The 15,327-nt window shown below is 50.6% G+C and overlaps 1 protein-coding gene across 1 annotated transcript; it reads right to left on the bottom strand.

Annotated features, from left to right (window-relative positions):
• Positions 1 to 5,829: 5,829 nt before the first annotated feature.
• LOC133898522 (predicted GPI-anchored protein 58) lies at positions 5,830 to 6,602 on the bottom strand. Its single transcript, XM_062339242.1, has 2 exons — positions 6,424 to 6,602; positions 5,830 to 6,238 (listed from the first exon to the last, which is right to left on the bottom strand). Exons 1-2 carry the CDS (start codon positions 6,600 to 6,602, stop codon positions 5,830 to 5,832), a joined length of 588 nt encoding a protein of 195 aa, XP_062195226.1.
• Positions 6,603 to 15,327: the final 8,725 nt, after the last annotated feature.

The raw sequence follows: 15,327 nt of genomic DNA, 5'->3' as shown, positions 1-15,327 counted from the left end.
TCTATTAAACAATTTAACAAAAGATACTCCACTATATGTGTTTTCCCTCTAACAACATATAGAGGATCAAGATCCATATTCAACTAAGTTCTAGTGAGCTTTGGCATCACTGCTAGAAACTTAGTGACATAGGTAAGCACCACCTTGCTAATCACATCCCTATGTGACTCTTCTTTGCTGGGTGGCATCGAATGCCCCGGCGCCCAACACCATGCCCCAAAGCCCAAAACCGTTTTGATAGCTTTATCAAGTAAACCAATACTATGCGTGTGGATGTCCGACATCCACTCTAACTGGTTAAGATAAATGATGGCACCCTGCTTTGGCAGACCTACCACACAATGATCAAAACCTTTGTAGGTGCAGCTATTGGAAGGGCATCAATTACTCTTGATTTTTCTGAGGGAAACTACTCTATCATGAAAATCATATCCACCACACATAAAACATGAAAAAATAGTATGACAGGAACATAAAAACATCACAGGCAATCATATTAACTGTGACATAGTATGACCCCTTCACATAGTGATCTTCATCGCCACGGTTCCTGTCCTCCGGGTCATCATGCTTCAAATCTCCATGATCTTGTTCTAGTCTATTACACCTAATAGCACTAGATAAATTACATGAGAAGAAGCATCACAAGTCGACACGCAGGCCGTTATACAATAACATGACAGCCTTGGGCTGCAATTAACCATGACACGCAGGCCATGAAAAATTACACACATGCATCACATATCACAAGGCCATACCAGTCACACATTCTCTGCAAAAACGAGTTAAGCATAGAATCGAATTCTAATGTCGTGATGGGATCATGTTATTACAACAATCTATGCGTGTACGCGACGGCGGTCCCGTACACGCATAGATTGTACATAGATCGCATCTATGAAATTGCTATGAAAATCTCATCGGATCGATCGTATCGAGCCAATTCCGAGTCATTCATAATGCCTCAATTTACATTAGATCAATCCCATTGATCATCGCGTGAGGTTTTTCCAGAAACGATGACAGCACACACGACCTCGATCTGTTGTTCTCCCGACCATGTCGCGATGCACGTAGTTAGCCCCGACAGTGATTCCAGCCGGTAGGGGCAAGTCGCACGCAAAACCAGGTGGGGGATCGAGCTAATCTTTTTGGCTATGTGGTTTCATCGACTGGCATCTCATCTGATCTCTAATTCACCTAACCAACCGTGCATTGATCAATCCATCATATGAACTGATCAAAAACAATAGATCTAATCTATTTCTATCACATATCTTCTATATGTGACTGATCCAGATCGAAAACTACGCAGGATGGCTCTGATACCACTGAAGGGTTGCGGGTAGGCTACGCTAGCACAAAATAAATTTTCTCTACCGCATTCAACCAGGAAGCCATGCGAGTAGGGGATCATGAATCATTACCACTTGACGAGCAGTGCAGCGGAAGAAGAGTTGGAGCAGACCAATCCAACGTCGTGCGCGTCAAGTAGTCGATCGTCAACCTCGTCCCGAGCACGTCCCGAGCACCTTCCGAGTGCTCGCGGGTACGTCCCGAGTACTCCCGAGTAGATCAGCACCGCAATAGTAGCAGCGCCTCTACGGTATCCACACGTACAAGGATGGAATCGTCGTGCGCCGGTGTGCTAGCACCGCGCGCCTGGCTAGGGTTTCGAAGGGAGTTCGGGAATAGGAGGCGGCCAGGGTTTCTGAAAAAACTCAATGCGCCTTGGCCCCTGCCTATTCTTATATAGAGCACGCTAATGGGCCTTTAATCAACATTAAAGCCCATTATGACTCTAAACCCTAATGGCCCTTTAATCAACATTAAAGCCCATTAGCAGATCCAATCCGCAAACTCGATCGCCTCTAGGGCATATTACCAACATTCAGCAGGTCTGCGAGTGCCTCGAGGCCCTGCCCTGGGCTGTCCAAGAACTCGCCGCCCGGGAGGGACGTGGCTTGGCCCATGCGGTGGCCGAGCACGTCCTGGCTTGCTACCGAAGCAGAGACCCGAACTTCCCGCTGGAGCCGGCGCGGGAAGGAGTGGTTGAAGCCGAGGGAGAGGCTGCCCGGGAAGCGGTTCGGAGTACCGCTGCTGAAGTGGTGGCCGGCTTTAGGCGGGAAGTGCCGCCGCCGCCAGCCCCTGGGGACGACTCAGAAGACTCGGCTACCGCCTCCGCCGCCGACTAGGCTTTTTGTAGTCGTTTTTCTTTCTTTTGTTGTTGTCTTGACGGATGTAAATATGGGAGTGATCCCTTAGAAATGCTTGTATTTGCCTTGTGAATATAATGGCAGCTTTTCTTTGGGCTCGCAACTCCAGTGTTCTTGAGTACTTAATGTTCCTTCTGATGTTTTGCCTTGAAGCCCTGGGGAGTACTCAGTCGGACCGTTCCCGACCTTTCCATCCCCGAGAACGAAGTTGTCCCGATTGCTGTTGTTGGCGCATTCAGCCCTCGAGCTCTCGCGAGTCCGCATCGTCTAAGTTGAAAGACAAAGACACGAACTTCCTTGCTCGGGAGATAGATCGATCCAGCACGGAACACGCCGTGACCGGTGAACACTTTTTTCACCTCGCGACCACTCAGTTAGTAGACGGGAGACGCGTGCGGGCGGAAATGTGACCAAGAGTCCCCGTGGTCCGGTGGTGCCCGGGCTTAAGACGGACCGGACCGAGCACTGACAGCCCGCCCCTGAGGCCTGAGCTCCGGACTACTCGAGCAGCTCGAGCGATAGGATTACCCAGGGCACCCAAGGACTCGGTAGTGTTCGGGGTCCTTAAAAGCAGACCAAACACCACGACCACCACGAAGGGCTTCGGTCGAACATTACCGTACGCGCGGTACTCCTTTCTACGAACCGCTCTGTCGTTCCAGGAAAAAGTAGACACACGGTAGGGTTTTGTGCGCGAGGAGATCATCTCGCCGAGCAGATTAAAATGCGAGAGCCCTCGAGGATGACTCGGGAACATAAAATTATTGAACGCAAATTTGTCTGAATTTAACCACTCACCGGACAGCTATCGGCCTTCCGGCCAACCGATCCAGGTGGGGTGCGTGCTTCCGAGCTCGGGGTGCCCGAGGAATTGGTTCCTTCAGCGGAGTGCCCGAGCACCCAGAGGCATGCGAGGATCCCGGGGTCGGGTGATCTCGACCACTCATGCCTAAGTGGTAGGACCACCCGAGGACCCTTGGGGGCGACCAGAGACCGGGGCATTGAAGCCCTCGCGGTCGAGCTGCTCTTGATTGTCGGCCTGTGACTTAAGAGAGAATAGGGAATTTCTTTGCCTGGTGCGCTCTGTCAGTGCGGTACTTGTTATAGACTGCTCTCGTTTTCGACCCGAGACCTCTTGAATACCCAAACCGGCGGACGAGAGCGGACAGAGGCATAACCCAGAGGTCATATGGTTCGGTGGCGCCCGGGCATGGATCCCGAGAGACCCCTTTTTAAAGATTCGGCCAGGGGGATGATCCTGAACATGTTCGTCGGGGAAATAAATGGAAACGGAAATAAATGCAACGGCCGGTGGTGGGGGATGATCGACCTAGTGCAAAAAAGAAATAAATGCACCGAGGTTTAGACAGGTTCGGGCCGCACGGGGGCGTAATACCCTACTCCTGTGTGGATGCAATATCCTTCCTTGAAGGGAATTCTTCAAGGATGTGTCTGGTTACAAGGGTGTATTGTCTAACAGAGAGCTTGAGGCTCTCTTGCTCTAGCTCTACTCGAGCTTGCTTGTGGTGTTCTTCGTCTCAGGTTACTTGATCTTGGATCAAAAAACTAGGTCTGCTTTCCTGTGTTATCCATCCCTTCCTTTTATACACATGCCGACCTCGACTTACCCCGAATGGGAAAGAGGGGGCGCGAGTGCCAAGATGCCACGGAGAAAGGCGTCATCATTCCGTCCAGGCGAAGTGACAGGGGTGGTGGAAAAATGCGGCGCGCATCCGACCACCCGCCACTGTGGACGTCCCGGCGCCGTTGAGAGGGCCCACCGGGCAGCCACAGAGGCACCCGGCGCGCCCACCCTGTCTTCTTCTTCTGTCAGGGCAGGGTGGCAGGCGGAACGCTTTGATCCTGGCAACGTTATCCCGAGGTACCCCGGATGATACGGGACGGGACCCGTGCAATTAATGGACCCACGCCCCCCTGCCAAAGCATGGCAGGGACTGACACTAAGGCGTGGGCAGTTGAGAATGTTAGGATGTCAGGCCGCGCATGCCCATTAAATGCGGCATTGGACCTTTGACTGGCTAACACCTCGCCGACGGGTCCCTTCGGGTCGTCGGGGCGTCGGGTGATCTTGCGCGAACCTTCGGGGAACCGAGTGCTCAGGGGCTGCCACGTGCAGCCCCGAGCACTCTCTCCCGAGTACTTGAGCAGATCCTTCGGGGTACCGAGTCCTCAGGGGCTGCCACATGCAGCCCCGAGCACTCTCTCTCGAGCACTTGAGTAGATCCTTCGGGGAACCGAGCGCTCGGGGGCCGCCACGTGCAGCCCCGAGGACTCTCTCCTGAGCACTTGGCTGTTCGGCCCATCGGGGGACTATGGTACTCGGGGGCGAGCGGGCACCCTTCCGAGCACTTTCTTCCCGGTACTTGGACTCTGCGGGTCATCGGGGAACTGGGGTGCTCGGGAACCAGAGGCTGTGGCCCCGAGCACCTTCTCCCGGAACTTAGATTTTCCTCATCTTGCAGGGGGGACCTCGCGGGATGGTGACACGTGGCGGACGGCCGGCCTAGTCTTGGGACTCAGGGACCCCCGGTTCCTGATACACCGACACGGTGGGTACCGTGCTAGGTGGTTTCACTTCCTGAGCAAAAGAATTTTTGTCTATCTGTGTCTATTTGACTCAGCAGCCACGTACTCGCAAGCGCTCGGGGGCTGCGCGCCCCGAGCACGGGATCCTACACGCGGGCTCGGGGGCTGGATGCTCGGGAGCCGAGTGCCCTGAGCACTACCGAAACCCAAGGATCTCGGGTGGTCCTACTGCTCGAGCGCGAGTGGCCGGGGCAACCTTGTTCTCGGGGGTAAACTGCCAGTGCTCAGCCTGGTCAATGCCTCTCGGGACATCAGTACAAACAAACTCAAGGAAGAAGAAGTACAAAATGGAGTTCCTGGACAGCAGTGGGGAGAGCCTCAAGGCGCTGGGCCATCTCCGAGAACCCAAGGGCAAGATGGCCTAGCGTATCCAGCCCTGGGGAACCACAGACACGGACCCGAGCCCAGCCGCCTCCACAAAGCCCCGCACCTGCCGAAGGACATCCTGCATCATTGCCTTAACATTCATCCGCTCTTCGTAGACAACATCAAGATCCTCCTCGGCTTTCTTCAGCCGAGCTTCAAGACCTTTGCCATTGGCGGTGCTGGCAGGGATGTCCTTCACGGCCCGTGCCTCCTGGAGTTTGGCAGCAACCTCAGTGCAGGCCCACTCTAGTTGCTCTGCTAGGGCCTCGATGGCCTGCTCTCGGGCAGTTAAGCCTGCCTCCTAGTTGGCGATGTTCTCTTCCCGGGCGACAAGCGCCGATGACGCCAGATCGGCATCCATCTGACGCAGTGCAACCTGCTCCTCCCGGCGAAGAATGTCGGCACGGCCGCATTCGAAGTCTTGGGTTTGGTGGCAGAGGTCCGTCTCAGCGAATCACAAGGTTTCCTCCCGCTTGCCGACCACCTCCTCCCGTGAGGCAACCTCTTGCTCGCGCAAGGCAAGCCGCTCCTCACGGGTGGCCAGCTCACCAGCACGCTCCCCCAATCGCTCAACCTCCTTCTGCGCGGTGACAGCCTCCTCGCGCACTTCCTCCAGGGCCTCCAGCTCGGTGGCCAGCTCCTACAGGGTCCTCTCGTAGGCTGTGCGGGCCGTGGCCACACGGTTCTCCAGGAGTTTGCGGTCCTCCTCCAGCCGGCCCCTTTCGTTGATGAGGGCAGTGCGCTCCTCTTTGAGCTCGGCCCTCTTCGCCGCAATGGCCGCCTCGAGCACCTCGGGGAGGGGTTCCAGGGCCTGTCCAGTGGATGGCCGAGAGCTGGGTCCCCTTGGCGCCTTTTCAGCAGAGGCGCTCGGGGACCCCAACAGCGGCCGCGCCAGTGCCACCCTTGTCACGACGGCCTCCCCTGAAGCTGGTTGCTCCTCCCCAGTCGGAGGGCTCGGGGCAGACCCAGCCTGGGCTCTCAACTCATGGACAGGGGAAGGCCTTGGTTGCTCGGGAGACGTCCAGCCTCCTGGAGAACCCTTGGACGGCCTGGAACAAAAACAGATTAACCCCCAGCCAAGACACGAGCAAAATGAGCTCGAAGAAAAAAAAAAGGGGGCGCACGTGGTTTTTGGCCCGCGATACCACCATCGGGACTGCAGGATCTAGAATTCTGGGGCCTTCGGCCTGGGCTCCGGCCTTCTCCTCTTTGGGGTGGGCTATGGCCCCTGGGCCATTGTGAACTAGTCCCAGCATCTGCCCCAGAACCTACTCTAGAGAGCTGGCCAGTTCGGTCGCCGGCCGTCGCGTCGCCAGCCGTCGGCCGAGGTTCTCGGTGCGGGGATGGCGGAGGGGATGGCGACGAAGAGGACGAGGATGGTAGGGAGATGAGCGACCGGGGACAATTCCCCATGTCACCCCGGCTCAGCGGTCTGCCATCGTCTATGGCAGCGCCCCGCCCTCCGTTTTCGTCCGCCCCGGGAATGTGTAGTGTCCCGGGGTCTCGGCGCCTCGTGCGGTCTGTCGGCCCCTGGGCGTCAAAGGCTCGGGTCTGAGCAAAGCGCCGTCCGGCTCGGGTCTGAGCAAAGCGCCTGGTCTTTGCGTGGCAGGACCACCGGGGCGAGGTCTTTGACGCCGGTTACCACCTTGAGCAGCGCCTCTAGGGCCCCCTCATCGAGATTCCCACCCTCGCCTATACACGTCCTCGCCACATCACGAGGCCCGGTGTACATCCAGGCGGGACGGACACGTTCCCTCAGAGGGGCCAGCCGGCAGCGCAGGAAGTCGGCGACCACCATTAACGAGGTAAGCCCCGCCCAGCGCAGGTCTTCGATGCGGTTCAGCACTAGGCGTAGGCAGGTATCCTCTGCGGGGGCGGATTCCCAGACCCGTTTGTTGGGCTCCGCCGACGATCGGGGTAGCAAAAGGCAGTCGTGGGGGCTGACGTCGATGTAGACCCAGTCCCGGCGCCAGTTGTCCCACTTGCCGTGCAGCACCTGCTGGATGTAGGTGTCGCTGACACCCTCCCACAGGCGAAAATTACAGCAGCCCACGACCTCCACGTCGTCCGACCCCTTCTTCTTCCCGGCCGCTCGGAGGATGAAGAAGTGCCGAAAGAGCGCCACAGATGGCGGCACCCCTACGAACATCTCGCAAAGGTGGGCGAAGACCGCCAGGATCACCACCGAATTCAGGCTTAGGTGGGCCAACTAGACGTCGTAAGTGTCCAGCACTTGCATGAAGAACGCCAAAAACGGCGGCACTAGACCAGCGGCCACGAAGGAGGCAAAGATGACAATCTGCCCGGGCCCACGCGGGGCGGGTGGATGGGTGGCCGGCGTCACCACCGATGATCCCCGCTAGCCAATGGGGACCATAAGCTTCCACACCTTCTCTGCGCCCTCCTCGTTCAGGAGGGGGGTTTTGGCATAATGCCGCCGACGTTCGACGCTTCCCGACGGCCGCCTCCTGCCCTTGGCATTTTCAGGTGTGGGAAGTGCACTGGAGGAGACTGGAGTCAAAGTGCACTGAAGGCTGAAGAGAAGGCTCCCAGTGCTCAAGAACGGCAAAGGCAATAATGACGAGTAAGGAAGGCAATAGGTCGTTGCCTCTCCTCTTTTTTGTCGCTGGGAGTTCAAACGCCTTATTCCTCGGTGCAATAAGCGAGGCACGTCTTCCTTGATCCGCGCAGAAGCCTGGGCATCTCCCGCCTCATCATCGCCTTCCTCGAAAGTCAAAAGGGCACGCGCCCTTTCGCCTCCTCCTTGGGCTATACCAAGAGCTTGGGCATCAAAATTGCAAGGCCCGCGAAGATTTCAGCACCGAGCGACAGAAAGTCACGTGGCACCAATGCTTTGGTTGGCCTCGAAGAAATAGGGCCCCACCCTCAGTCTCTAGACCATTGCCTGCGATGGGCCCAGGCGCTGCTGTTGGTGATATGGGATCCAGGGGTTCTCGAGTCCCAAGGCCAGGACAACGCATACTGTTTTCCATTGTATTGGGTCTTCACGGGAAGAAAATGTGCTGACTTCATGAGTCAGTCCACAATGACCCATATGGAGTCGTACCCATTCGAAGTCTTCGGCAAGATGGTAATGAAATCCATTCCAATTTCCTCCCACTCCGAGGAAGGAATGGGCAAAGGCTAAAGTGTACCGGCTGGCTTGAGGTGCTCAGCCTTCACTCTTCGGCAGACATCACACTCAGCTACATATCGAGCGATCTCTCGCTTCATTCGAGTCCACCAAATCCGTGGCTTGAGGTCTTCATACATTTTCATGCTCCCTGGACGAATGGATAGCAAAGAGTCATGAGCCTCATCAAGAATCTTCTTCCTCAGTGCTTCGACCCTTGGAACCACTAGTCGGTTCGCAAACCACAGAACGCACTAATTATCTTCAGAAAAGCATACGGCCTTGCTGATCTTCATCTTCTCCCGGATTTGGGCAAGGCTCTTATCATCCTTTTGAGCTGCTTTTATATCGTCCAGGAGAGTGGATTTGATCTCCAAATTGGCAAGGAAGCCATTCGGAACCATTTTGAGCCCAAGCCGGCGAAAATCATCACAAAGTGTGGCATTCCCGGGCTCGACTCTAAGGCAGTGACAATGAGCCTTCCGGCTTAGTGCATCGGCGACCACATTCGCTTTGCCTAGATGATAATGAACATCCAGTTCATAATCTTTGATCAACTCGAGCCATCTTCGCTGCCTCATGCTCAGATCGGCTTGAGTATAGATATGGCACAAGTTCCCTATCAGATAATGACGCCAGATCTTCAGAGCGTGCACGACTGCAACCTGCTCTAAGTCATGTGTCGGATAATTCTCCTTGTGGCGCTTCAACTGTCGTGAGGCATAAGTGACAACCCTGCCTTCCTGCATAAGGACACATCCAAGAACCATGCAAGAAGCGTCGCAATAGACATCAAAACCCTTGCTCATATCTAGTTGAGTGAGAACTGGAGTGGTCGTGAGCAACTTCTTCAAAATCTGAAAAGCAGACTCACACTCACTTGACCACTCGAACTTGTTGCCTTGCTTCAATAATTCGGTCATTGTCTTGGCAACCTTGGACAAATTCTTGATGAACCGGCGGTAATAGCCCGAAAGTCCGAGAAAACTCCGGATGTCTGTGACATTCTTGGGTTGTACCCATTTAAGCACATCTTGCACCTTGCTTGGGTCAACTGCAATACCGTTTCCTGACAGAACATGACCCAGAAAAGCTACCTCCCTGATCCAGAACTCACACTTGCTGAACTTAGCATAAAGTTGATGATCTCTGAGTCGGCCAAGAACAATACGGAGGTGCTCTACATGCTCTGCATCAGTCTTGGAGTATATGAGAATGTCGTCGATGAAAATCACGACAAACTTATCTAATTCCTCCATGAACACCGTGTTTATCAAATACATGAAGAATGCTGGCGCATTCGTCAATCCAAAGGATATGATGGTGAATTCATATAGCCCGTAGCGAGTCGAGAAAGCTATCTTTGGAATATCCTCCAGCCGAACCTTAATCTGATGATAGCCTAGTCTCAAGTCGATCTTCGAGAAGACCCAGGCTCAGGTTAGCTGATCGAACAAGATGTCAATCCTAGGGAGAGGATACTTGTTCTTCACGACGACTTCATTCAGTGGGTGGTAATCAACACACATCCGCAGAGTGTCATCCTTCTTCTTCACAAAGAGTGCCGAGCATCCCCAGGATGCGGAGCTTGGGCGAATGAACCCCTTCTCTAGTAACTCCTTCAACTGCTTCTTCAGTTCTACTAATTCGTTTTGCAGCATCCTATAAGACCATATTGATATCGGGGCCGCTCCAGGCATGAGATCAATAGAGAACTCCACTGCTCGGTCGGGTGACGTTCCTAGCAATTCATCCGGAAAGACATCCAGAATTCTCACACCACAGGAATACTTAACAGTTCTATGGTGGGACAGCCTTGACAGCAAATAGACAAGACTCAACACCCTCAAGCTTTAATTGAATACGGGTGTCGGACGGACCATTTAGAGTAACTATCCGCTGAGCACAATCTAAGACCGCATTATTCTTGGTGAGTCAGTTCATCCCCAAAATGATGTCTATCCCCTTTGAGTCCATTACTAACAAATTCACAACAAAATACATCCCATTGATGATTCCCGATGCATTGGGAACATATTGCTTAATAAGGACCTTGGCTCCAGGTGCATCTATAAGAAAGGGCGTAGGGGTGGTGCTGACTATCAACCCATGACGCCGAATATAACTTGCCCCTATGAAGCAGTCAGAAGCTCCAGAATCGAAAAGAACAACTGCTGGAGCTATGACAGAATGTGAATGCATAGACAACGTACCCATCAGGACGGTGTCACTCTCATGAACGCCATCAGTGGTGGTGTGGCATGCTCAGCCACGCTTGAGGACATGGGTCGCCTGAGAGGACTGAGGTGCAGACTGAGCTGGTGGTGGCCTTGGAGCGATCACCATGGCTCCTGGCTTCGGATATGCGCAATCCTGAGCATAGTGGCCGACACGGCCGTAGTTGTAGCATGGGCCGCCGAGGCCACCTGTCACGTTCACTTGAGAGCCAACGGGTTTTGCAAGCTGCCCTTGTGGAGCGGAGAAAGACGGGCGATGCACCATCCACATTGGTCGTGGAGCTGTCGAGGCCGACATGTGTGATGGTGGAGATTGACTCTCTGTGCGGGCGAGTTGAAAGCTCCCGCCCATGGAAGGTGATGGACCCCTTTTTCGCTTCTTCTCCTCCTAGTGGTTCTTGAGATTGAACTCCATCGTGAGAGATGCGCGCCAACTTGTTGAAGTCGGTGAACTTGTGTGCGGACAGCCGATCCAGCATCTTCGAGTTGAGGCCATTGACAAAACGGTATTGCTTCTGCTCGTCGATGTCAACCTCATCCTAAGCATACTACGCAAGATGGTTGAACATCTGCACGTACTTCATGACAGTTCTGTCTCCTTGCTTGAGGTCCATGAACTCTCGTCTCTTGATCTCCATAAGGCCTTTAGGAATGTGAAAGTCACGGAATGCCTGACGAAACTCTGCGCAAGACACCCGATGATTGGCGGGGTGCATAGCCAAATAGTTGGACCACTACACGCCCGTCGGGCCTTGAAGCTGATGAGTGGCAAAGAGCACGAACTACAAATGTTATTCTTAGGGGCATAATATAGCAGGTCATACATATTAATCATGCAAATGCACGAAGGAAATATTAGTGAGTTGCTTAGTGAAGTTAACTACTTACTAAACAACGCTCTAATTATGTTTAGGCTACTTCATTAAACCAAGCTCTAATATCATGCTATGAGGAACCGTCCAAATAGTATTTGAATTTATCATTAAGTCAATTATTTACTTAATCACGACTTCAATGATTAACCCAAATATCGTTCCAGTAGTCCCAGCACGTGTTTTGTGCACAAGGATCGGAACACATGCCTTCAAACATGTACATCACAACATAGCTTAATAAAGAGCGAGTAATAAACATTTATATTATAAGTATTAAGCATGCAACTAATTTCAATAATTTACAACAAAAGCGAGCTAGGAGGAGACCAAACCTCTCAACTCCTAAAAAAAAAACTACGCAGCGGAAAGTTAAACTTATAAACAACAAAAGAGAACGACGCCAGATACCCTTAGGCACCGTCTCAACACGCTACCTTCAGAGTAGGATGCACTACTCTTACCTGCCACTAAGATCGGCAGGTACAAAGTAACCAAAAACAGCCTCTTCTCCAGCAGCAGGAGTACCTAAAAGCGCAGACATAAGTACGAAGGTACTCGCAAGATTTAAACCATATAGAGCACATATACATAGCTCGACTCTAAGGATTATGCATTGATCATTAGCAAGGATGAGCCACATGTTAGGTAAAACATACTAAGCATCCTAGACATATGTGTGAGCGACTAAAAACATAATCAAAACATATGAAAACTACCCTGCAACTAACAACTGAACAAATGTAATTGTAACCAACATGTGTATCAAAAAGTAACAAGAACCAACATCACCATCTCCCACATACCGAACCACAAACCATATTTGAAACTCTACGACCGATGCAGATGGACAAAAGCATGCTCATGACCGAGAGGGCGGCAGTTCGAACTGTTTATACTCCAGGAGGAAACTAGTACCGCTACAAGCCCGCTCGCTCAGACCGTCGATGTTCACGCCCAAAAAGCCACAGCTGCAAAGGTATTCGGCTCGCCTTACCATTAGATCGGCGTGTGGTAAGTAAGATAAGTTCTAAAGCAAATAATACCGATGATCGGTGCTTAACTGGCGCAAAGCAGTCTACGGTGTCCGGTTTCCTCTACTGACCTACCCAGGGGAACTCCACATCCGGGCAGGACAAAACACCTCCTAGCACCGCCCACACCTCGCTTCATACTCACTACTCATACAACCAACTCAACCTCATCAAGTGTATGTAATCATAAGAAGGTCATATGCTCACGAACAACAGGGTGTGCCATCGTTCGACTTCTACCACATGACCTAAGCATGGCTAAGCATAGAAGTCAAACTCAAACCTGGACATTAACAACATCTCAAGGCTACAAGGAATGTAAATACACAAGTATTCAAAGTAGAAGAATGCAATCGACATAGGTTCCACCCATTGGTACCTGACACAGACTCACTAAACCTGCATACATACATAAACATATTTCATCAATTTTAGACTTATCCAATTTCACAAGAGGGATCAATATGCTTAGTTGTTTGCCTGGATGCACTGGCTCAAATAGGTGGGACGCGCCGGGATCGCCCTGGACCTCCGGGATCAACGAATCGACAATCTCTAAAAAGGATCAACGTGTGCAATGCAATAAGTATGAATGAAGTGCAAAAGGTATTTTACAAAGCTTAACAACATGCTAGAATCATAAGATATGCAAATCAATGCAATACTAAACGATCTAAACGAAATCCGAAATATAACAGCCATCCGGAGTATCCGGATTGGTTCGGAGTATCCGGGTTCGGACCCTCCGGGTGACCCTCCAAAAGAGACGCTCGGTTGCCGCCTTTTTATTTGACTGGCCCGGAGTATCTAGGTGAATCTAGAATATCTGGGTTCCGGAGTATCCGAGCCATCCTCCGGTGAAGACTCTCGGTTAGCCACTATTTTAACTTAATCCGGAACCTCCGAGTTGGTCCGGACTATCCGGGATGTGCCAGACACTCCGAGTGAGGTTCCGAACGAAGCTCTCGGCTACACGACCACATAACTACCTAGAGTCTCCGGGTTTGACCGGATTATTCGAGTGATACAGACTTGAGTTCTTCACGATTTTTCACCTTAGGTGATTTGACTCACTTCACAAATCTGTGCTACACAAATGTGCATATGCTCTATCCAAAAGATTCTAAACCAAACTCGCACCCTAACCCTAACCAATTTGGAACATAATTCAACAGACAATTTTTGCTGAACCCGGAGTCTCCGAGTGAATCCAGAATGTCCGGGCTAGCCCAGAAAAACTGTTCTCGAGTGGATTTTGGTTTATTTGAGTTGCAATCTTTTTCAAACCAAAAGGGAACATGTTATGGATAGTCTAAGAGTCCTGAAACTTACTCATCAACTATCAATACGACTCTAGAGCTCATTTTCGACCAAAACCCCATTTTTACTCAGAAAGCTCAAGAACACTAAGAACTACTCGATTCTTCCACAAAAACGAAAATAGATTGGACAGATGAGTAACTCATGAGCTAGAGAATGCAATGGTACCACATGCATACCTTGAATCCTCCATTTGAGTTCGAATTTTGGAAGAAAAGAGAGAGTGAGCTTAAGTGGGAGAGTGAGAGGGAAAGCTACTGCTGCTGCAACTTGGTGGGGACGTGTGGAGTGAGGAGAGGAGAGAGAGGGCAGGTGGGGCTGCCCCATTTAGTAGGTGGAATGGTGGGGCCACTTGTCGAGCCCACATGTTAAAGAACATGAGTAATTCCAAAGCAATTTTCATTCTTTTCTCCCGCAATTTTCTTTCTCTTATCCAAATGATTTTTAATGAAGTGCATTAGCGCTCCACATTACCATTATATAAAATTAAGCAAAATACTTAAGAAGCATAATTTTACTTAAATGCGTGATTAAGAATTTAGGACGTGACAAACCTCCCCCTTAAAAAAAATCTCATCCCGAGATTCGACACGAGTCAAGGAGAGGACGATGAGGCTAGTAACCACGCTGTGAGAGATATTAAGCGGTGAAGTACGGAACCTAATGCAAAACTTTTATTCAACACAGTGATGAGCATAGATATGCAAGAGGTCTCAATTGTATAAAATTTATTCAACACAGTGATGAGCATAAACAACTACTGACATAACTACTCAATAAAAATAATAACAACTATTTAAGCATCCGAATCATAGTAAATATTTACTACTGAGCACTATTATACACTACAGAACTACTAATAAACTACTAAACTACTAGACACGAGCAGGGCCTAGAAGTTGGACCGGCTAGGTTAGACCTAAGGCCAACTCCAACAGAGATAGCATCTGTACTTTTTGCTTCCTACTACAATAAAATACATCTTCCTCCACACCGTATCCCTCTCTAACAGATACTGCAAATCAACTTTTCTGCTGCTGCAGTAATGCCATCGGGATGGAGTAACCGGCAAATTTGCTACCTACTGTAGCATGCCTCATCATTGTGCACTGAGTATACACGTGAGTCTGAAGGGAGAAGGAGAGTAATAAAAGATATAAAATATGATGTCTGTTGAAGATGAAAAAAAATAAAAGATGTTGTAATAGTATTAAAGAATATTTTAATAGTATTATAGGGTGTGAATTTCTAGAGTTTCTATTGGAGATGGCTTAAGATGTAAAATAACACACAAGTGCGTATATATAAAAATATATAAAGCATTTTTTTACTCTTGGTGTACAGTGTTCAAAAAGAAATATGTACATCTTACAAAATAGTATATACATTAAAAAAAGATTTCACTTATAAAAAAAATATACATATCAAAAAGTAATATATATATATATATATATCTTAAAAAGTAATATATACCTCCAGAGAAAATAGTATATACATATCAGAAAATTAGCATATGGATCGAACCTTTTTTTATACTCTCTC

This window comes from Phragmites australis, chromosome 18 (genome assembly GCF_958298935.1).
Source record: "Phragmites australis chromosome 18, lpPhrAust1.1, whole genome shotgun sequence".
NCBI classification, from domain to species: Eukaryota; Viridiplantae; Streptophyta; class Magnoliopsida; order Poales; family Poaceae; genus Phragmites; species Phragmites australis.
The sequence above is the reverse complement of the archived record's forward strand: the minus strand, read 5'-3'. Positions and strand labels throughout refer to the sequence as shown.

Bases quoted from the DNA above. Each gene is read 5' to 3' on its own strand.
- LOC133898522 (XM_062339242.1), bottom strand. From the start codon at position 6,602: ATGGGGAATTGTCCCCGGTCGCTCATCTCCCTACCATCCTCGTCCTCT. The intron at 6,239-6,423 runs GCCCAGGGGCCA...TTTTTGTTCCAG, and splicing joins GCTGGGACTAGTTCACAATG to GCCGTCCAAGGGTTCTCCAG.